The sequence below is a fragment of the Ranitomeya imitator genome, chromosome 3, assembly GCF_032444005.1.
Source record: "Ranitomeya imitator isolate aRanImi1 chromosome 3, aRanImi1.pri, whole genome shotgun sequence".
Classification (NCBI taxonomy): Eukaryota; Metazoa; Chordata; class Amphibia; order Anura; family Dendrobatidae; genus Ranitomeya; species Ranitomeya imitator.
Window position 1 is genome coordinate 468,587,208 of NC_091284.1, and position 19,970 is coordinate 468,607,177.

The 19,970-nt window shown below is 43.9% G+C and overlaps 1 protein-coding gene across 1 annotated transcript in view; it reads left to right on the forward strand.

Moving 5' to 3' along the window:
• LOC138670270 (rabankyrin-5) overlaps positions 1-19,050 on the forward strand; it is an 86,140-nt gene extending 67,090 nt beyond the window's left edge. Inside the window, exons 17-25 of the mRNA XM_069757464.1 lie at positions 125-281; positions 443-643; positions 8,540-8,716; positions 8,916-9,063; positions 12,556-12,646; positions 13,504-13,628; positions 14,338-14,484; positions 14,584-14,674; positions 18,206-19,050. Coding sequence (XP_069613565.1) covers positions 125-281; positions 443-643; positions 8,540-8,716; positions 8,916-9,063; positions 12,556-12,646; positions 13,504-13,628; positions 14,338-14,484; positions 14,584-14,674; positions 18,206-18,338 — 1,270 coding nt within the window. The 3' untranslated portion in view covers positions 18,339-19,050. The remainder of the gene's footprint in view (positions 1-124; positions 282-442; positions 644-8,539; positions 8,717-8,915; positions 9,064-12,555; positions 12,647-13,503; positions 13,629-14,337; positions 14,485-14,583; positions 14,675-18,205) is intronic.
• The last annotated feature ends 920 nt before the right edge of the window (positions 19,051-19,970 follow it).

Sequence of the window (19,970 nt, forward strand, 5' to 3'; positions counted from 1 at the left end):
TTTGAACAGTCATTTTGTGCTGACAAATTCTTTTTCAGGAATTACATTTACATAGTCATACTTTAGTTTCTGAAAGCAGGAAGAATACCAGTAAACTGGCATTGCATTTTGTGTTCTCTTTCAGTGGCTGTGACGTGAACAGTCCTAGAAAACCAGGGCCAAACGGAGAAGGGGAAGAGGAGGCCAGAGATGGACAGACACCTCTACACTTGGCAGCAAGTTGGGGATTAGAAGAAGTAGTTCAGTGCCTTTTAGAGTTTGGTGCCAATGTGAATGCACAGGTATGGTGATTTATTATCAGCTGTTATTGTGCAAAAGTGAGTCGGTGCAGATTGCACTGAAGAGATATGCAGTGCTCTGGCCATTAAGTCAAATATGTTTGCTATAGCAATGAATGTATTTTGATTTGTGAGAAATACTAAGTCCTGTATTTGTATTACAGGATGCAGAAGGAAGAACTCCAATACATGTTGCAATCAGCAACCAGCACCGTGTAATTATCCAGTTAATGATCTCACACCCCGAAATCTGGCTGAATGTGAGGGACAGACAGGGTATGACGCCCTTCGCATGTGCCATGACATTCAAAAATAACAAAGCTGCAGAGGCCATTCTAAAACGGGAAGCAGGAGCAGCTGAGCAGGTAATAAAGGAAACCTTTCTACGCTGCACAGTTATGTTAATATCAGTTTATTGTTAACATCAGTTTATTTCTATGGACTTACAATTCTGTTACTTGCCTTATCTCATGTGGCTGACCCCAGGACACTGTGACATCCATCTCAACCGTAGAAGCCTGAGGTTTTAACATCCCTTTAAAGAACCGTTAATAATCAGGTGGTTAAAAGGGTTGGCCTCTACGTTTATGACTTATTCTTAGTGTAATTCATCAATATAAGATTGATTGGGGGTACATCTCCCCCACTGATCGGCTATTATCACCTGCCACAATGGCTGGATGTAAACGGGGAACGGAGCTAAAACACGGAAGCACCGTTCATGGTGTGGCGGCGGCTGCCCTGTACTGTGTCTCTGTTCATATTGAAGAGAATAGGAGCTGATCTGATCTGCGGTTCTTTGCAGCAGCCAACCAACAATGTATGCCAGTGTTTCTCAACTCCAGTCCTCAAGACCCACCAATGGGTCATGTTTTCAGGATTTCCTTAGTATTGCACAAGTGATAATTTCATCACCTGCTCAAGCATTAATTCCATCGCCTATGCAATACTAAGAAAATCCTGAAAACATGACCCGTTGTGGGGTCTTGAGGACTGGAGTTGAGAAACACTGATGTATGCGATTACGGCTGTGTACACGGTTTCCATCCGACAGTCAGCCAAACTAATAACGACTGACCAGTGAGGAATTCTGAGTGCTAGACCCCCACCAATCTTATATGGTATACCTGTCCTACACATTGCACTCATACAAACGTGTGCTCCAGCTCCTTTCCTTGGTTTTGCTGTACTGAAATGTAGTATATAACAGAGCCCACGCAGTATGTAACACAGCCCACGCAGTATAAGCAATGTGGGCACTATATGCGTGGTTAAAAAAGACTTAAAATAAAAAATAAACATATACTCACCTTCCGAAGGCCCCTTGAAGTCCTGGCGCCTGTGTGCAATGCACGCGTCAGCTTCCGGTCCCAGGGATGGTATGAGCGCAGGACCTGTGATGACGTCGCGGTCACATGACCGGAACCTGCCGCTTGCACTGCCGAGGACAGCGGGTGATGTCGGAAGGTGAGAATAACTTTTTTTTTTATTATTATTATTTGTAACATTAGATTTTTTTTTTACTATTGATGCTGCATACGCAGCATCAATAGTAAAAAGTTGGTCACACAGGGTTAATAGCTGCGTTAACGGAGTGCGTTACACCGCGGTCCATTAACGCTGGCATTAACCCTGTGTGAGCGCTCAGCGCTGACTGCAGGGCAGTAAAGCAGCGGCCATTTCGCTGCCAGACTATGGCCGTCACTGATTGGTCGTGGCAATGGTCGTGGGCGTTTTGCCACGACCAATCAGCGACTTGGATTTCCATGACAGACAGAGGCCGCGACCAATGAATATCCGTGACAGACAAGACAGACAGAAAGACGGAAGTGACCCGTAGACAATGATATAGTAGATACTCAAGTGACCATGCATCAGTCGTGGGGAGGCAACGTGAATCTCCCATCCCAAATTTAGGCTTGCAATCATCAGGGGCTCTCCAAACGCGACATGGCGTCCCATCTCAATTCCAGCCAATTCTGCGTTGAAAAAGTAAAACAGTGCTCCTTCCCTTCCGAGCTCTCCCGTGCGCCCAACAGGGGTTTACCCCAAGAATTACATGTTCTTGCTTCCTAATATTTCCACACATCGCACACAGAGCGGATTTCAATTGCCATTGCAGGATGCTTCATTTCTCCTTCGCCTCATTGGCAGCCACAGACCGTGGGTGTAGCTGCTGCCACTAGGAGGCTGACACTAAGTGATACAAAGAAAGTGATCTCCTCCCCTGCTGTATACACCCTCCTGCTGGCTCTCAGCTAACCAGTTCTTGTTTAGTGTCTGTAGGAGGCACTTGGGTCTGGTTCAGACCCCAATGTTTTTATTTTACTTTTTTCTTTTCTGTAAATTTTTATTTTTCAATTAACGGAGTGAAGGGAGCGACGGATCCTTTCAAGGTTCCGATCTCCCCCGAACCATCAACAGGTGAGCACGGCGAGTATACCTCCCCGTACCCTCTCCTGCGATGTGGGAAGCCATGCCTGAGCTCACTTCAGGGGCGACGGTTCCTTCGGGTCCCGATCTCCCTACACCAGCAGAAGACGACCACATGGAGTGTCGCCTCCATATACCCTCTCCTGGGGCCAGGCCTAATGCCGGACAACTGGCCCTGTCCACCCAAGTGCTTGAACTCCGTGGATGTACAGAGGCCCCTCTCTATGGCGTCCGAGCAGCCCCCACTGTCCCACCACTGTGAAAGTGGATAGCACAAGGAAGCGGACGGTTCCTCTCCACCTCCCTAACAAAGGGATGGTGGATTGAGGTTTATCTCTCTATCCCTGCACCGTCCACGCTGCAATACCCGACCTGCAGCAGAACAGTAGAGTGCGCGCGCTTTCCTCGGTGCTGAAACCCAGTCATCCGCGGCGGCTCCATGCCAGGACGTGCACCGATGGTGAGTGGATCCCGTCAGCGATGGGCCTCTGCAGTGGGATATTCACATGCTGACAGGCAGCCTCAGCTTCCCTGTGGCCCACCTCCCTGAGGTAACGCTGGTATTGCTCACGCCGGCTGCAGAAATTTAGGCCCCAGCTTCGGCCTATTCATGGAAGTCACGAGGCTCCACCCACATCACGTCTGTGGCCCTGCCCCCGAATTGGCGCTTCTCGCTCTCTGCGAGACTTTACCACTTCTGCAACTCCCGGTGGCCATCTTGGTCCACCCTGCCGGCACACACACACACACACACACACACACACACACACACACACACACACACACACAGGCGATGGTTTTACATTAAAGGGGCACAACGACTCTGCAACCGGGTAAGGAAGTACTGCGCTCTTCCCCTGCATCTTCCCCCTGTACTTAACATGACCCGTATTCCCTAGTCTTAAAGGCACATGACCAGTATTCCTGGTCTTAAAGGCACATGACCTGTATCCCTGGTCTTAAAGGCGCATGACCAGTATTCCCCGGTCTTAAAGGCACATGAGCAGTATTCCTGGTCTTATAGGCACATGACCAGCATTACGCGGTCTTAAAGGCGCATGACCAGTATTCCCTGGTCTTAAAGGCACATGACCAGTATTCCTGGTCTTAAAGGCACATGACCAGTATTTCTTGGTCTTAATCCCATTGGACGTACTATCCCGTCAAGGTGACCTGGGACTTAATTCCCAGTGACAGGATAGTACATCCAGCGCGATCAGCCGCGCTCACGGGGGGGAGCATGGCCGATCACGGCCGGGTGTCAGCTGACTATCGCAGCTGACATCCGGCACTATGTGCCAGGAGCGGTCACAGACATGATCAAACATGATCGCAGTGTTCCGGCGGCATAGGGAAGCATCGCGCAGGGAGGGGGAAAACGTTACATTTAACGTTTTTTGCTCCCGGCGGTCCGCCACAACACGGCGCAACCGTCGCACGACGGTTGCGACGTGTGGCAAAGCGTCGCAATGCGTCGCCAATGTTAATCTATGGGGGAAAAACGCATCATGCAAACAACTTTGCAGGATGCGTTTTTTGCCATAAACGATGCATTGCGACGTCTGGCAAAAAAACGCCAGTGTGAAAGTAGCCTAACACGGTACCAAGATATATTTCTTTCCTGTTTCATTTTTATTTAAACATTCCAAAAATTCCTGTGAAACACCTGAAGGGTTAATCAACTTCTTGAATGTGGTTTTGAGCACCTTGAGGGGTGCAGTTTTTAGAATGGTGTCACACTTGGTTATTTTCTATCAAAATGACTTGAAATGAGATGTGGTCCCTAAAAAAAATGGTGTTGTAAAAATGAGAAATTGCTGGTCAACTTTTAACCCTTATAACTCCCTAACAAAAATTTTTTTTTCCAAAATTGTGCTGATGTAAAGTAGACATGTGGGAAATGTTACTTATTAAGTATTTTGTGTGACATATCTCTGTGATTTAAGGGCATAAAAATTCAAAGTTGGAAAATTGCGACATTTTCGCCAAATTTCCATTTTTTTCTCAAATTAACGCAAGTCTTATCACAGAAATTTTACCACTATCATGAAATACAATATGTCACGAGAAAACAATGTCAGAATCATCAGGATCCGTTGAAGCGTTCCAGAGTTATAACCTCATAAAGAGACAGTGGTCAGAATTGTAAAAATTGGCCCGGTCATTAACGTGCAAACCACCCTTGGGGCTTAAGGGGTTAAAGGCACATGACCAGTATTCCCTGGTCTTTAGTGCACATGACCAGCATTCCCTGGTCTTAAGGGCACATGACCAGCATTCCCTGGTTTTAAGGGCACATGACCAGCATTCCCTGGTCTTCAGGGCATATGACCAGTCCGATGCCGGTCACACTAAATGAGCTCGGGAGCCCTCCGCCGCCAATCCCACCTTATCCCAGATTACCTAGTCCCCTGAGTGGGTTTCGTTGCTGCCAAGAGATTGAATCCCTCCGTGAACCCTCTGTGGCTCGGAGTGCTCGCAGGACCAATATAGATGGTCTCTTTCCTTCAGGCTAGCAGGGGCCTCAAATATTCTAGAAACGTACAGGCGTCTAGAAAACGGAAGTTTCATTTCCTGATCCCTCACCAATGATTTGCTGAGAACAAGTCTCTGAATATGGATCGGATATTGCCTTGGTTCTGGACTCACCAGAACTTCAGAAAAGGATGGATTCGCCTATTTATATCATTAACCAATCTCTGTAGATTGATGAGGACTTCGGTTCTACTCTAGATGACGCAGTGTCCCTCATGAGGAAACTAAACTCCCTCGCAGAGCATCTGCCATTCACCCGGACAGGGAGCATCTAGATAAGCGATCCACTGGACAGAAACCTCTGCAAGCGCGGTATCAGCCAATTTGCAAACACGCGGGGTGTTACCTCCACGTATTCCCACCTAAGACGTGAGATGCCATGCCTGGTCTGATCTCCCCACACCAGCAATAGACTAGCACATGGAGTGTCGCCTCCATGTATCCTCTTTTACAGCCAGGCCTAACGCCAGACAACCAGCCCTGTCCACCCAGGGACCTTAACTCTGTGGATGTACAGAGGCTCCTTTTTTGGCGTCCGAACACCCCCTCTGCATCTCCACTATTTAGCAGATGATGCAAGAAGGCGGACGATCCCTCTCCACTTCCCTGTTAAGAAGATGGTGGATCGAGGGTTCATCATTTTAACTCCGCACAGTCAAAAGAGAGCGGCGATAGTAAGAGACGGTTTATCCTCCTTCTGCATGCAGCTGCGCATTCTGCCACTTGGCACATTAACCGGGTAGAATCTCCTTTGGTATACCTACCAGTATCCCTACCCAATGGATCATCAATTAAAAATACAACCGACTGTCAGATAGCAAATCAAAATTTCTTCGCTTTCCCTTTCGCAAACCGCATTTTCAAATCACGACCTTGTCCTTCGGCCTTGCTACCGCATCCAGAGTGTTCGCAAGGGTTATGGGGCTGTCATGTTCCTCTTGCACCCTAGAGGCTTGGTCATCCTGCCCTATCTGGTCGACTTTCTAGCTGCTCCTTCAGTCCGGCGCTGAGTCGTCTATATCTTTTGCGATACCCTCTCTCTCCTGGGCTGGCAGCTAAACTTAGACAAGTTTTTTCCTAATTTCCAGCCCAGCATATATCCTTTTTGAGGATGATCCTTGAATCTTCCAGAAGTTTGGTGATTCTCCCTTGAGACAAGGCCGTGGCCCTTTCAACAGGGAGCTCGCACACTTGTTCACTCATCCCCTCATTCCATTCGATTTGCTAGGAGTGTTCTGAGGAAAATTGGTGACGGCAATGGAAGTGGTTTCCTTCGCTCCTCTCGTTTTCTGCAGGTCAATCAGGCTTTCAGAGGGTAGTTTCTGAGCTCCTCCCTCATCCAGGGAAGATCCTTTCTCCTGGTTATTAGTGACTACCGATGTTAGTTGATGATAGTTCTACAGCAGGTCTACTGCCTTCTGGCGGGTCACCCCATCCGATTCAATCGGACAATCCCACGTCTGTGCCATACGTCAATCATCTAGCAGGTACCCACGGTCAGGTGTCATGGCCGAGGTACCTCACATTCTCTGTTGGGCCACGATCTATCATTTGGTGATCTCGGCACTACACATCTCAGGTGTAGAACTCTGGGTGGCAGACGCCATCAGGGTCTTGCCTCATGTGAGTGGGAACTTCACCCAGAAGTCTTCCATCAGATCCGTCTTCTCTGGAGCACTCCAGATGTAGGTCGGTTGGCATCCAGACTGAACGCCAATGCACTCTACGTTCATGATTCGGCCTCCAGATCTAAAAGCCATTGCAGTGCATGCTCTGGTTCTTCCAAGGTACCAGTTTCCGTCACCCCTCTTCTACTACTTCCGAGATCTTTTTGGAAGCAGGAAGGGCCCCAGTGATCCTGGGAGATCCGCGCTGACCATGTCAGGTTTCTTCTCATTTTCTGAACTAGTATTTTTCCGTCTTATTGCAACAAAACTGCAAATATGGATTTCCTCGCAGGGAGTCTTCACATGTGGTTCTTCCCTATCACATACCGTTAGATCTTTGGGACCTTAATGATCCTGGGAGTCTTACGGTAGACTCCTTTTGACCCGGACAGACATTACTATCAGGGAAGGTCGCCCCTTTTTTCTCTGCGATCTCCTCATCCTGACGAGTCTTCGGAGCCAGCCGCTCTGCTCTTTCAGACCTTTTTCCCTTATTACCATCAAGGCAAGGTTGTCTACAGGCAATCCCCATCCCTTGTTACCAAGGTGGTATTGTATTCCCACAGTTATGAGGGCATCATTGTTCCCTCATCTCTTTCGGCACCAGTCCACATAACGGAATGGGTTCCCCATATTCTGGACGTGGTGAGTGCTCTGAGTAGGTACGTCTCGAGGACGGTGTCCTTCCGAAGGTTGGACACTTGATTTGGGCTACCTCACTGTAAGAGGACTGCTTCCTGACGGTTACAGGAAGGGTTTAGCCGTTTTATCGGCCATGTTAGTGGATGTTAGTAGATTTGTTACCATCCAGGAGTCCTTCCAAGTTAGATGTCAGCCTATCGAGGTTTCTTGGATTCTAGGCACCAGGCGTCAGCACAGCACGACTGCAAGCTTGCGGGTTCGTCCAGTCCGCATGCATTCTTGTAGCACTATCATTCACAGACTTTCACAGATGTGAGTCTGGGCAGGCCGACTCTGCAGGCCGCGGTGTTGCACTTGTAAGTAGAGGTTACACAGGGCCGCCCAGGGACTGCGTTGGGACGTCCCACGGTCTGTGTCCCCCAATGAGGCGTAGGAGAAATAGGGATTTTTGTGTACTCACCGTAAAATCCTTTTCTCCGAGCCAGTCATTGGGGGACACCGCTCCCACCCTATTATTAGCTTGTGCTTCTTTTATAATTTGTCATGCTATAATGTGAGATTCTATATGCTCATATGTTGTTATTGATCTCCTACTGCTTTTGCACCGAACTGGTTAGCTGAGAGCCAGCAGGAGGGTGTATACTGCAGAGGAGGAGCTAATTTTCTTTGTATCACTTAGTGTCAGCCTCCTAGTGGCAGCAGCATAACACCCACTGTCTGTGTCCCCCAATGATTGGCTCGGAGAAAAGGATTTTACGGTGAGTACACAAAAATCCCTATTTCCTCTAGTGTTGGTTTTGTAGGTGAAATGAACACTTACTATAATTTCTTTCACCAATTGGAACTGACCGTTGGGGTCCCAGCATGGACAGACAATGAGATTCGCTTATTGCCATAGGGACCACAATGAGGAGGATTTTGGACTTTATTTGTATTACTTAAATTTATTAATGTCTGTTAATGGTTTTCTTCTCACTTTTCTAGGTAGATAACAAAGGAAGGAATTTTCTGCATGTGGCCGTGCAGAATTCCGACATTGAGAGTGTGCTATTCCTAATCAGTGTGCAAGCCAATGTCAATTCAAGAGTGCAGGATGCTTCAAAGCTAACTCCTCTTCACCTGGCAGTGCAGGCTGGATCTGAGATTATTGTCCGTAACCTGGTATGTAATATGTACATCTCTAGATCATGGGATTTACACATATGTACAATCTACCCAATAGATTTCTTTATATTTTTGGGGAATTGTAATGTTTGCTCTACATGACCTCAATAACATCCTAGTTTGCAGACACGAGACTTTGTATGCTCTTATTTTCTTGATTTTGGCGTCTAGATCAATAATTTCTCCTCTGTTTTAGCTTCTTGCAGGTGCCAAAGTGAATGAACTAACAAAGCATCGCCAGACTGCCCTTCACCTCGCAGCGCAACAAGATCTCCCCACTATCTGTTCGGTGCTCCTCGAGAATGGTGTGGACTTTGGGGCTGCAGATGAAAATGGGAACAATGGTAATTGCATTAATTAATAGATGATCTTTGACAAGAGCCCTTTTTGTTAAAGACCATGCCCTATCAATCTGTCGAAAGACTGGTAATTACCAAAGGAAATATCCAAATATGTAATACATGAGAGAACAAGTCCAGTTATAGAGCTACTTTAAGATTCTCCATATTGTCTCATAGATGTGGGTATATTCTTAATAATTTCTCTTTGCCTTGATTAGACCAAACTGCATAGGGATAGGGGTGTTCAGATGGTGCAGCAACTCTTAAAGGAACTAACTCATTCAAGTACAGTGGGTGAAATAAGTATTGAACACTTCACCAATTCTCTAATTAAATATATTTCTAAAGGTGCTATTGACATGAAATTCTGACCAGATGTCCGTAACAACCCATCCAATCCACACAAGCAAAGAAATCAAACCATAGATGTCCATAAATTGTTATGTGTAATAATAAGAAATGACACAAGGAAAGAGTATTGAACACATGAAGAAAGAGGTGCAACAATCCATGGAAAGTCATGACACCAGCTGAATTCAACCAGTGATAAGAATGCAATCTTGAAAGCTGTCAGCTGATTCAACTGATGTCCTATAAAAAGGTTTCTCAATACCAAGGTGCAACGCAAGAAACATCTCATGATGGGTAAAATCAGTGAGCTGTCTCAAGACCTTTGCAACCTTAGTGTTGCAAAACATACTGATGGCATTGGTTGCAGAAGAATTTCTAAACTACTGAAGGTTCCAGTGACCATTGTTGGTGCCATAATCTGGAGGTGGAAAGAACATAAATTCCCCACAAACAGACCACAACCAGGTGCTCCCCTCAAGATTTCAGACAGAGGAGTGAAAAGAATTATCAGAAGAGTTGTTCAAGAGCCAAGGACCACCTGTGGAGAGCTTCAGAAAGACCTGTAATCAGCAGGTACAATTGTTACAAAGAAAACTTGAGTAATGCACTCATCCTCCATGACCTATAAGCACGCTCTCCACGCAAGACTCCATTGCTGAACAAGAAGCATGTTCATGAGTGTTTAAAGTTTACTCAACATTTAGACAAGTCTGTTAAATACTGGGAGAATATAGTCTGGTCAGATAAGACCAAAATCAAATTATTTGGGTGCTATAATGCACAACATGTTTAGAGGCTGAAAGGCACTGTATATCACCCCAAAACACCATACCAACAGTGAAATTTGGAGGTGAGAACATTATGGTGTGGGGCTGTTTTGCAGCATATGACACTGGGAAACTTCATAGAATGAAGGAAGGATAAATGGACAAATGTAGTAAGACATTCTTAATAAAAATCTTCTGCCATATACCAGTATGATGATGAAACAAGGGTGGACATTTCAGCTAGACAATGATCACAGTCAAATAAACTCTCAATTGGTTTTAGTGAAATAAAATAAAGCTGTTAGAATGGCCCAGCCAATTACCTTACCTAAATTTAATTGAAAACTTATGGAAGGAACTAAAGTTGTGCTCATAGAAGAAGCCACAGAACCTTCAGGATGTGAAGAGTGTTTTTGTGGAAGAATGGGCCAAAATCACACATGAGCGATGCATGCAACTAGTTTTTCCAGACAGGAGGTGTCTTGAAGCTGTCATCACCAATAAAGGCTTTTGTACAAAGTAGTAAATAAATTTCACTAAATGTGTTAAATACTTTTTCCCTGTGTCATTCCTCATTATTAAATCAAACAAACAAGGCAGCACTCTGTAGCACCACAGCTTGCAAATAGGAAAATTGAATTGCATTACTGCACTAGAAATATAAAAAATTGAGAAAGCTTAGTGCATAAATTGGCCAGTTCTTGTGTACCTGGAAGCCACGTTAAGGCATTTCTCGTTTCCAGGACCTAACAATGCCAATCCTCTCTTAAGGCCCCTTCACATTAAGCGACGCTGCAGCGATACCGACAACGATCCGGATCGCTGCAGCGTCGCTGTTTGGTCGCTGGAGAGCTGTCACACAGACAGCTCTCCAGCGACCAACGATGCCGGTAACCAGGGTAAACATCGGGTAACTAAGCGCAGGGCCGCGCTTAGTAACCCGATGTTTACCCTGGATACCATGCTAAAAGTAAAAAAAAACAAACACTAGATACTTACCTACCGCTGTCTGTCCTCCAGCGCTGCGCTCTGCTTCTCTGCTCTCCTCCTGTACTGTCTGTGAGCCGGAAAGCAGAGCGGTGACATCACCGCTCTGCTTTCCGGCTCACAGACAGTACAGGAGGAGAGCAGAGCACAGCGCTGGAGGACAGACAGCGGTAGGTAAGTATCTAGTGTTTGTTTTTTTTTACTTTTAGCATGGTAACCAGGGTAAACATCGGGTTACTAAGCGCGGCCCTGCGCTTAGTTACCCGATGTTTACCCTGGTTACCAGTGAAGACATCGCTGGATCGGTGTCACACACGCCGATCCAGCGATGTCTCCAGGGAGTCCAGCGACGAAATAAAGTTCTGGACTTTGTTCAGCGACCAACGATCTCCCAGCAGGGGCCTGATCGTTGGTCGCTGTCACACAGAACGATTTCATTAACGATATCGTTGCTACGTCACAAATAGCAACGATATCGTTAACAATATCGTTATGTGTGAAGGTACCTTTAGAATAAAGTCTTCATCTGTATGGGAACCTGTGAATCCTCTCTTAGACTGAAATCTATAGCTCTGTGGAGTGGTAGGGTCCTGCTGTGATTAAAAACGCCTGAGGCTAAAAGGCAGAGTGCTCAGTCAGAAGGCTAATGAATACAAATTTTAAAAAACTGACCGTCACATCCAAACATAGAATAAGTGTGAAAAGGTGCTTACCTAGAGTCACCAGCTCATATACAATCCAACAAACAAGGCAGCACTGTGTAGCACCACAGCTTGCAAACCTGAAATATGAAAAATTGAGAAAGCTTAGCTCATAAATTGACCAATTCATGTGTACCTGGAAGCCACGTTAAGGCGTTTCTCGTTTCCAGGACTTAACAATACCATTCCTCTTTTAGAATAAAGTCTTCATCTGTATGGGAACCTGTGAATCTTCTCTTAGACTGAAATCTGACAAAGACCACACTGTTGCAATGTTTCATTCTCACATGGAAAGAGGTTGATACTAGACTAGTGCATGGATATGTTTGTCAGATTTTTTAAATTTGTATTCATTAGCCTTCTGACTGAGCACTCTGCCTCTTAGCCTCAGGCGTTTTTAATCACAGCAGGACCCTCCCCCTCCACAGAGATAGATTTCCACGTAGTCCTCCATACAGAATAATGACCCCACATAGTCTTTAATACAGTATAATGGGTCCCACGTAGTCCTCCATACACTAAAAGTGGAGCAAAGTTATGCAAATAGATGAGGAGCTTAGGTGCGGCTCACTTGGCAGCACTAATGTAGGTTTACTAAATTATTTAAAACCTATTAGGAAAACACATTGATGGGTTACAGTAGTCTCAGCATACATCATAGGCCTGACTTGTTTTATTCCCCCTTACAGCACTTCATCTGGCAGTAATGCATGGCCGCCTGAACAATATTCGCTGTCTTTTAACAGAATGTAATGTTGATGCAGAGGCACTTAACTTGAGGTAAGCAGTAAATAAATATGTATTGAGCATCACTACTGTCGTCTTTCACCGGGTTAATAGTGAATTTAATACTGTGAACATATCCCTGGCTAAATTTAAACAATATGTGGTCCTAATGCCATTCTACAAGGTCTATAGTAGTGGGCAGAACATACACATATTGGCATCATACGTGCAAAATGGTCTTGAACATAAAATCTGCCAGCAGCATTTCACTCCGCTATTTATATGTGCATGTAGCTCTTTCAAAGGCAAGTCACGCAATACCTTTATATGGTGTCTGTTCCTCTGTTACTGAGAAATCCTCATTTAAATTGATATGCAAATGAGGCTAAAGAGCAATATATAGATCTGAAGTCTCTGTCACACCACCTCTACTCCCTATCCTCCTCCTGCTTGACTGACAGTATCTATGCTATGTGACTTCAAGCAAAGGAGCTGTGGGACAAGAAGGAGGAGGAGGTGACACTGGGCAGGGAATAGAGCTGGAGTGACAGAAGCTTCAGATCTACATATAGCTCTTCTGCCTCATTTGCATATCAATTCAAACACTGATTTCTCAGTGACAGAGGAACGGACTGGCCATGTAAAGGTATTGCTGGACTTGTCTTTGAAAGAGCTACACATACATATGAATGTGATGGGTGAAATCCTACTTTCAGATTCCCTTAAAAATGAAGTGTAATTTATTAAGAAAAGCAAGAAAAGTACCATAGGCCAGGGACCAAACATATTACTGGTTGTTATTTTCACACTATGTACTTGTGTTAAAGGACATTGGGTCAGGACCCAACAGATGTCCAGAGAGAGAGGTGCTTCCACTGTGGCTCTACTTAACATTTTATTCCTTTTGACAGGGGCCAATCGCCAATGCACATTTTAGGGCAGTACGGGAAGGAGAATGCTGCTGCTATCTTTGAACTCTTCCTGGAATGTATGCCAGAATACCCACTTGATAAACCAGATTCAGAGGGAAACACAGGTGATTACTTTTTTACCAACCATTAGTGCCGTCAGTCTCCTAATATTTGTGTTTTAGTATAGTGTTTGCTACATTCATTATGCTTTCATTATTCATGAATAGTTTTATCCCTATATTTTGCTAACCAGTTGTTTGTTTAGATTGTGGTAGAAGTTGTAACAACAAATTAAAGGGATAATCTGAGATGTTAACAGAATCTGGCTAACAGGTTGAAATGTGTTAAAATAACAAAAATAAAAATCATTATTTAATGCAGGGCTCACTTGGCATGTCAATCAGCAGCCATTATTAGGCCGCTGCGCTCTCACTCCTTCTCCTTGTCCAATTTTCATCTGAAGGAAGTGAGAGAGCAGCAGCCCAATAGGAGCTGCTGATTTGCTGCAGGGCTCACGTGGCATATCATTGTGGGCGAGACTCTGCGCAGACATCGCTGGAATGGTGCCGGTGTGGGAGGTGAGCACGTCATTTTTATTCTACAAGGGGGTATACTTTATTTTAAAAGGCTTTGTGGACAACCCCTTTAAGTTCTAATCCGCTCCAGAGATACTAACCTATTATTATTCAATGGAAATATATTTTTATCTGCTATAATTTCCGAGTAATGATACTACAAAATTTACTTTTAGGAAAAGGTGTTTTCAGATTTGCTTATTATTATTATTATTATTATTATTATTATTACATGATGGCCTTGCCATTTTTTTTCTAGTTCTTCTGTTGGCGTATATGAAAGGAAATGCCAACCTCTGCCGGGCCATTGTGAAGGCTGGAGCCAGGCTGGGAGTGAACAACAACCAAGGGATCAACATATTTAACTATCAAGTAGCTACTAAACAGCTTCTGTTTCGCCTTTTAGGCAAGTTACGGTATACTAGTAGTCAATTGAATACTATCAGTTTACACTTGTGCTCCATTTTCCGTACATTTACTTAAGTATCTTTTTTTCTTTTCCCAGATATGCTAACTCAGGAACCTCCATGGTGCGATGGTTCCAATTGCTATGAGTGTGCGGCCAAGTTTGGCGTTACAACACGCAAGCATCACTGGTAAGATGGATCACTTTTCGAACATCAAGATAGCACAAATTCTCTTTAACCCGTTAAGCATGCTGCTCATTTACACCTTTGCACTTTTGTTTTGTTTTGTTTTTTTCTTCTCCTAAGAGCCATAATCTTTTTAATTTTATGACACCATGGCCATACGAGGGCTTATTTTTTGCAGGACAAGTTGGAATTTTGATTGTCATGATTATTTTACCTTTATATTGTACTGAAAAAAACAGGAAAAAAATTCTAATTGCGATGAAATGGTGAAAAAAAATAAAATGCAGTTCCGACATTGTGTTCATTTTGCAGTAAAAATGAGCTGACAAAATGATTCTTCGCTTCAGAACACACAGTAATACAAAACTTTTATGTAGTATTTTGTTACTTTAGTGACTTCAAAAACGTTGATGTTTTGAAAAAAAAAATTGGTTTTAGTCACTTTTATCTAAGACGTATAACATCCACCAACGGACCACGGTCTTGTGTTTTGCAAGCTGAGCTGTAGTTTCTATTGGCTCCATTTTTTTATACATATAATGTGTTATTAATCACTTTGTATTACAAATAAGGCAATTCTAGCTATTTCCATTTTTTTTCCTTTTCTTGGCATTTGCCTTATGGGCTAAATACTAAATATTTTGATAGATCAGACCTTTATGGATGTGGCAATATTAAATGTTTGTTTTATTATTATTTTTGAATTGGGGTGGGAATGGGAAGAAATTATTCAAACTTTTGTTTTCTAAAACACAATGTGTATGATTTATTTACACTGCTCAAAACATAAAGGGAACACTTAAACAACATAATATAACTCCAAGTAAATCAAACTTCTGTGAAATCAAACTGTCCACTTAGGATGCAGCACTGTTTGACAATCAATTTCACACGCTGTTGTGCAAATGGAATAGACAACAGAATCAATTTCACACGCTGTTGTGCAAATGGAATAGACAACAGATGGAAATTATTGGCAATTATCAAGACACACTCAATAAAGGAGTGGTTCTGCAGGTGGGACCACAGACCACATCTCAGTACCAATGCTTTCTGGCTGATGTTTTGGTCACGTTGGAATGTTGGTTGTGCTTTCACACTTGTGGTAGCATGAGACGGACTCTACAACCTACACAAGTGGCTCAGGTAGTGCAGCTCATCCATGATGGCACATCAATCTGAGCAGTGGCAAGAAGGTTTGCTGAGTTTGTCATCGTAGTGTCCAGAGGTTGGAGGCGCTACCAGGACACAGGCCAGTACTCCAGGAGACGTGGAGGGGGCCGTAGGAGGGCAACAACCCTACAGCAGGACCACTACCTCAGCCTTTGTGCAAGGAGGAACAGGAGGAGCACTGCCACAGCCCTGCAGAATGACCTCCAGCAGGCCACAAATGTGCATGCGTCTGCACAAACGGTTAGAAACCGACTCCATGAGGATGGTCTGAGTGCCCGACGTCCACAGATGGGGGTTGTGCTCACAGCCCAACACCGTGCAAGACGCTTGGCATTTGCCACAGAACACCAGGATTGGCAAATTCGCCACTGGCGCCCTGTGCTCTTCACAGATGAAAGCAGGTTGACACTGAGCACATGTGACAGACGTGACAGAGTCTGGAGACGCCGTGGAGAGCGATCTGCTACCTGCAACATCCTTCAGTATGACCGGTTTGGCAGTGGGTGTCATGGTGTGGGGTGTCATTTCTTTGGACGGCTGCACAGCCCTCCATGTGCTCGCCAGAGATCCTCAGACCCCTTGTGAGACCATGTGCTGGTGCAGTTGGCCCTGGGTTCCTCCTAATGCAGGACAATGCCAGACCTCATGTGGCTGGAGTGTGTCAGCAGTTCATGCAAGATGAAGCTATGGACTGGCCCGCCCGTTCCCCAGACCTGAATCCGATTGAACACATCTGGAACATCATGTCTCGCACCATCCACCAACATGACGTTGCCCCACCGACTGTCCAGGAGTTGGCGGATGCTTTAGTCCAGGTCTGGGAGGAGATCCCTCAGGAGACCATCCACCACCTCATCAGGAGCATGCCCAGGCATTGTAGGGAGGTCATACAGGCACGTGGAGGCCACACACACTACTGAGCATCATTTCCTTGTCTTGAGGCATTTCCACTGAAGTTGGATCAGCCTGTAACTTCATTTTCCACTTTGATTTTGAGCATCATTCCAATTCGAGACCTCCGTGGGATATTAGTTGGGATTTACGTTGATCATTTTTAGGTTTTATTGTTCTCAACGCATTCCACTATGTAATGAATAAAGATTTACAACTGGAATATTTCATTCAGTGATATCTAGGATGTGGGATATTAGTGTTCCCTTTATTTTTTTTAGCAGTTAGATCTCTTGTCCTCTATAAGAAATGAAACTATTACTTGTAGAGGAAGCATGTATCAGACACTGGCATGATTTAAGCCAGGTATATTTGACTCTGAAATACTGCAGCGTTTCTAAGAAAAACATACTTTTAAAAGCTGCCAAGGACTGTGCCACACTGGAGACTAGTCGAACAGTTGGGTATAGCCCGCGACATATGACTCTAGGGCAAGTGGACAACGCGGGAGGCCGCCAGCCTGTATCTGATACATGTCCACAGATTGGGTGGTATGTATCAGCTGTCAGTTTCACTTTAAGGCTGAGCTTAAGCATCAATATGTATCATTTTGACTGAGAAACTGCAGTGTCACATTGCCACATGAAATCTAATGAGCTCATGTGTTCTTATTGCTTCCGCTTGCAACTGCAACACAGTGTTCCAAATGTTAACAAATGTGTTGGATTTTCTTTTACCAGATACAACCAACTCACTTGCCATGAACTTCACTGCAATTCTCGCGTGACTGCATCTTGTGTGCGATTTCTCGAAGATTTGGCTTTTTTTTTTACAGCAAAATCAGAGCTCTAAAATAGTCACGTGACCAAAAGTTGCAGACACAGATCTTTTTGGTCACAAGACTTATCTGAGAGTTGCTGTCATGTCACGCGTAGCCACATACTTTACAGGAACCTCAACATGGTGCTGCTGGCTGCCTTGACTACCCACAGCACTCTTTGATCACAGCTGGTGTACACCCTGTTTTGGAGCGGCCTCAGCTCCTGAGCCAGCAAAATACAACCACACCATGACAGAAATATACGTCATGGAGCAGAAGGTGATAAAAAAAATATAGGCTAGGCCATTAATGTCAGATACTACTCCTAACACCGCCAACAAACAGCTGTTTGAATGACCTGGGATGCACTACCTTATTGTTATTCATGGACAGCGCCATACTTGTTGTCGTGGCTGTGCCCAGTACTGCAGCTCTCTGAACCTCAGTCCCAATAGAGTAAACAGGACTACAATAGCAGATATAAGCAGTTAAGAAATTTTAAATAGAACCTTAACCAACCAAAACCAGAATACAGATTATTATGCTACTAAAACCTATTTGCTTTCTCATCATTAGCATAATAACTTTTCTAAGTAATGTCTGACTATAATTGTCATGTTAATTTTTTTTGTTTTTCTCTCTTTCTACAGTCGACATTGTGGACGACTCCTATGTCATAAGTGTTCAACAAAGGAGATTCCTATTATCAAGTTTGACTTGAATAAACCAGTGCGAGTTTGCAACATATGCTTTGATGTCTTGACTCTGGGTGGAGTGTCTTAGTACACTTATTGGCATATTCTTGCCACGTGAAGGACGGCAGCGTAAAAGGCTGTTGGGTAAAGCTGGCGATGTTTGCACTTCATTAAGGACAGAGGACCATATTATGATATATTCCAGTATAAATAATTGATTGTACTTGTATAGGCTTTGCTTGATACTAACTGGACTCCTTTTGAAGTCAAGAGAGAAATATGTACTAGTTTGGGAAGATACAACGTTGATCTGACTTCATGGTTTGGTCTGAAGATCAATGCGTCACATCTACAGTAACTTGCTCTTGGGAACTTTTCCGTCTACCGCTCATTTACATGATCTTAAAATAATGTCTTCTGCCTGTAAAATGTGTGCGGTGTGTCCCCATTAGCTGTGGGTCAATATACAAGAGGAGCTTTTTTTGTAAAACAGGGTTTAGTTTTGAGGAAAGCCAATAAAATTGTGGCCTTAAAATAGAAGCTGTTTAACCAACATTATAATGAAACCTTTCTAGCACCTTCCTCATTTAGTATGCCAATATCATAAACTGGTTTCACCATTATTACCAAGGCCTCTATAATTTTGTCATTACCTTTCCTGATAATTTAATCGTACAATGTATCTCATTTCTTCCTAATACCATGTGCTCCATGTAATAGATTTAACACTAACATGTCATAAGATAAAGATGTCGAGCCTAATCATTTGTTATACAAATTAAATATCCAAGCTACACTGACATGTGACTATTGTATCTGTTAACCAAAAAATTTGCATATTAGTGTTGGGTCTCGCCAAAAACTGGTCAATTGATAACTGTCAGAAATGATAGCTCTGTTATGTACGCACTAGTCTGAAAACATAGGATTAATATTAGGTAATGTGATGCAGTAAAAGTGCGGGTGCTGGAATGTGAACGTTGCGAGATGGCGGTCTGCTGTTTGCCTAGACTTGCCTTTCTCTCTTGTCTATCTACCTGATCATTACTTCCCATAGTACCCGACACTAGACCTACAAGACATAATGTGGACCCTCAGATTGCAACAGGTTTGATGCAAGGCTAAACCAGTCAACAGTGTCTAAGTGATTGTACCGTCAGAAAGTGAACTATTGTTTCAAAAGAAAACTTTTCACCACTTTTTATATTTTAAACTGACTGCCTTATGATAAAGGGGCTGAAGAGCTGAATAAAACAGTTATTATTTTTCTATTTCTCTTGTCCGTTACGGACATATTGGATTTTAGAGTTTTAGGATGCTCGATATGCTAACTTCTTCCCCTAAAACCAATTAGCAGAGATTCTTCCCTTTACATTTTCTGCTATATGACATTACCCAATGTTTAGAAGGCAGCGTCATACAGGGAAAGGAAGACACCCCCAGAGAAGATTGCAACCTCTTTTCGGCAGTGTGTATGATAACACTGATGTGTAATAGTACCAAGGAAATTTGTGAGAATCAAAAAGGCCTAAAATTTTATGTTATTGTTTCAATAAAAGTTATAAGAGCCACAACTGATAGTGGAAACCCACCAAAAACTTTTCTCAACTCGGTCATAGTATCTCTACTGACCAATGATGGACACACAAGAAAAACTTGACATCTACACTGTGTTCCAAATTATTATGCAAATTGGATTTAAGTGTCATAAAGATTTAAT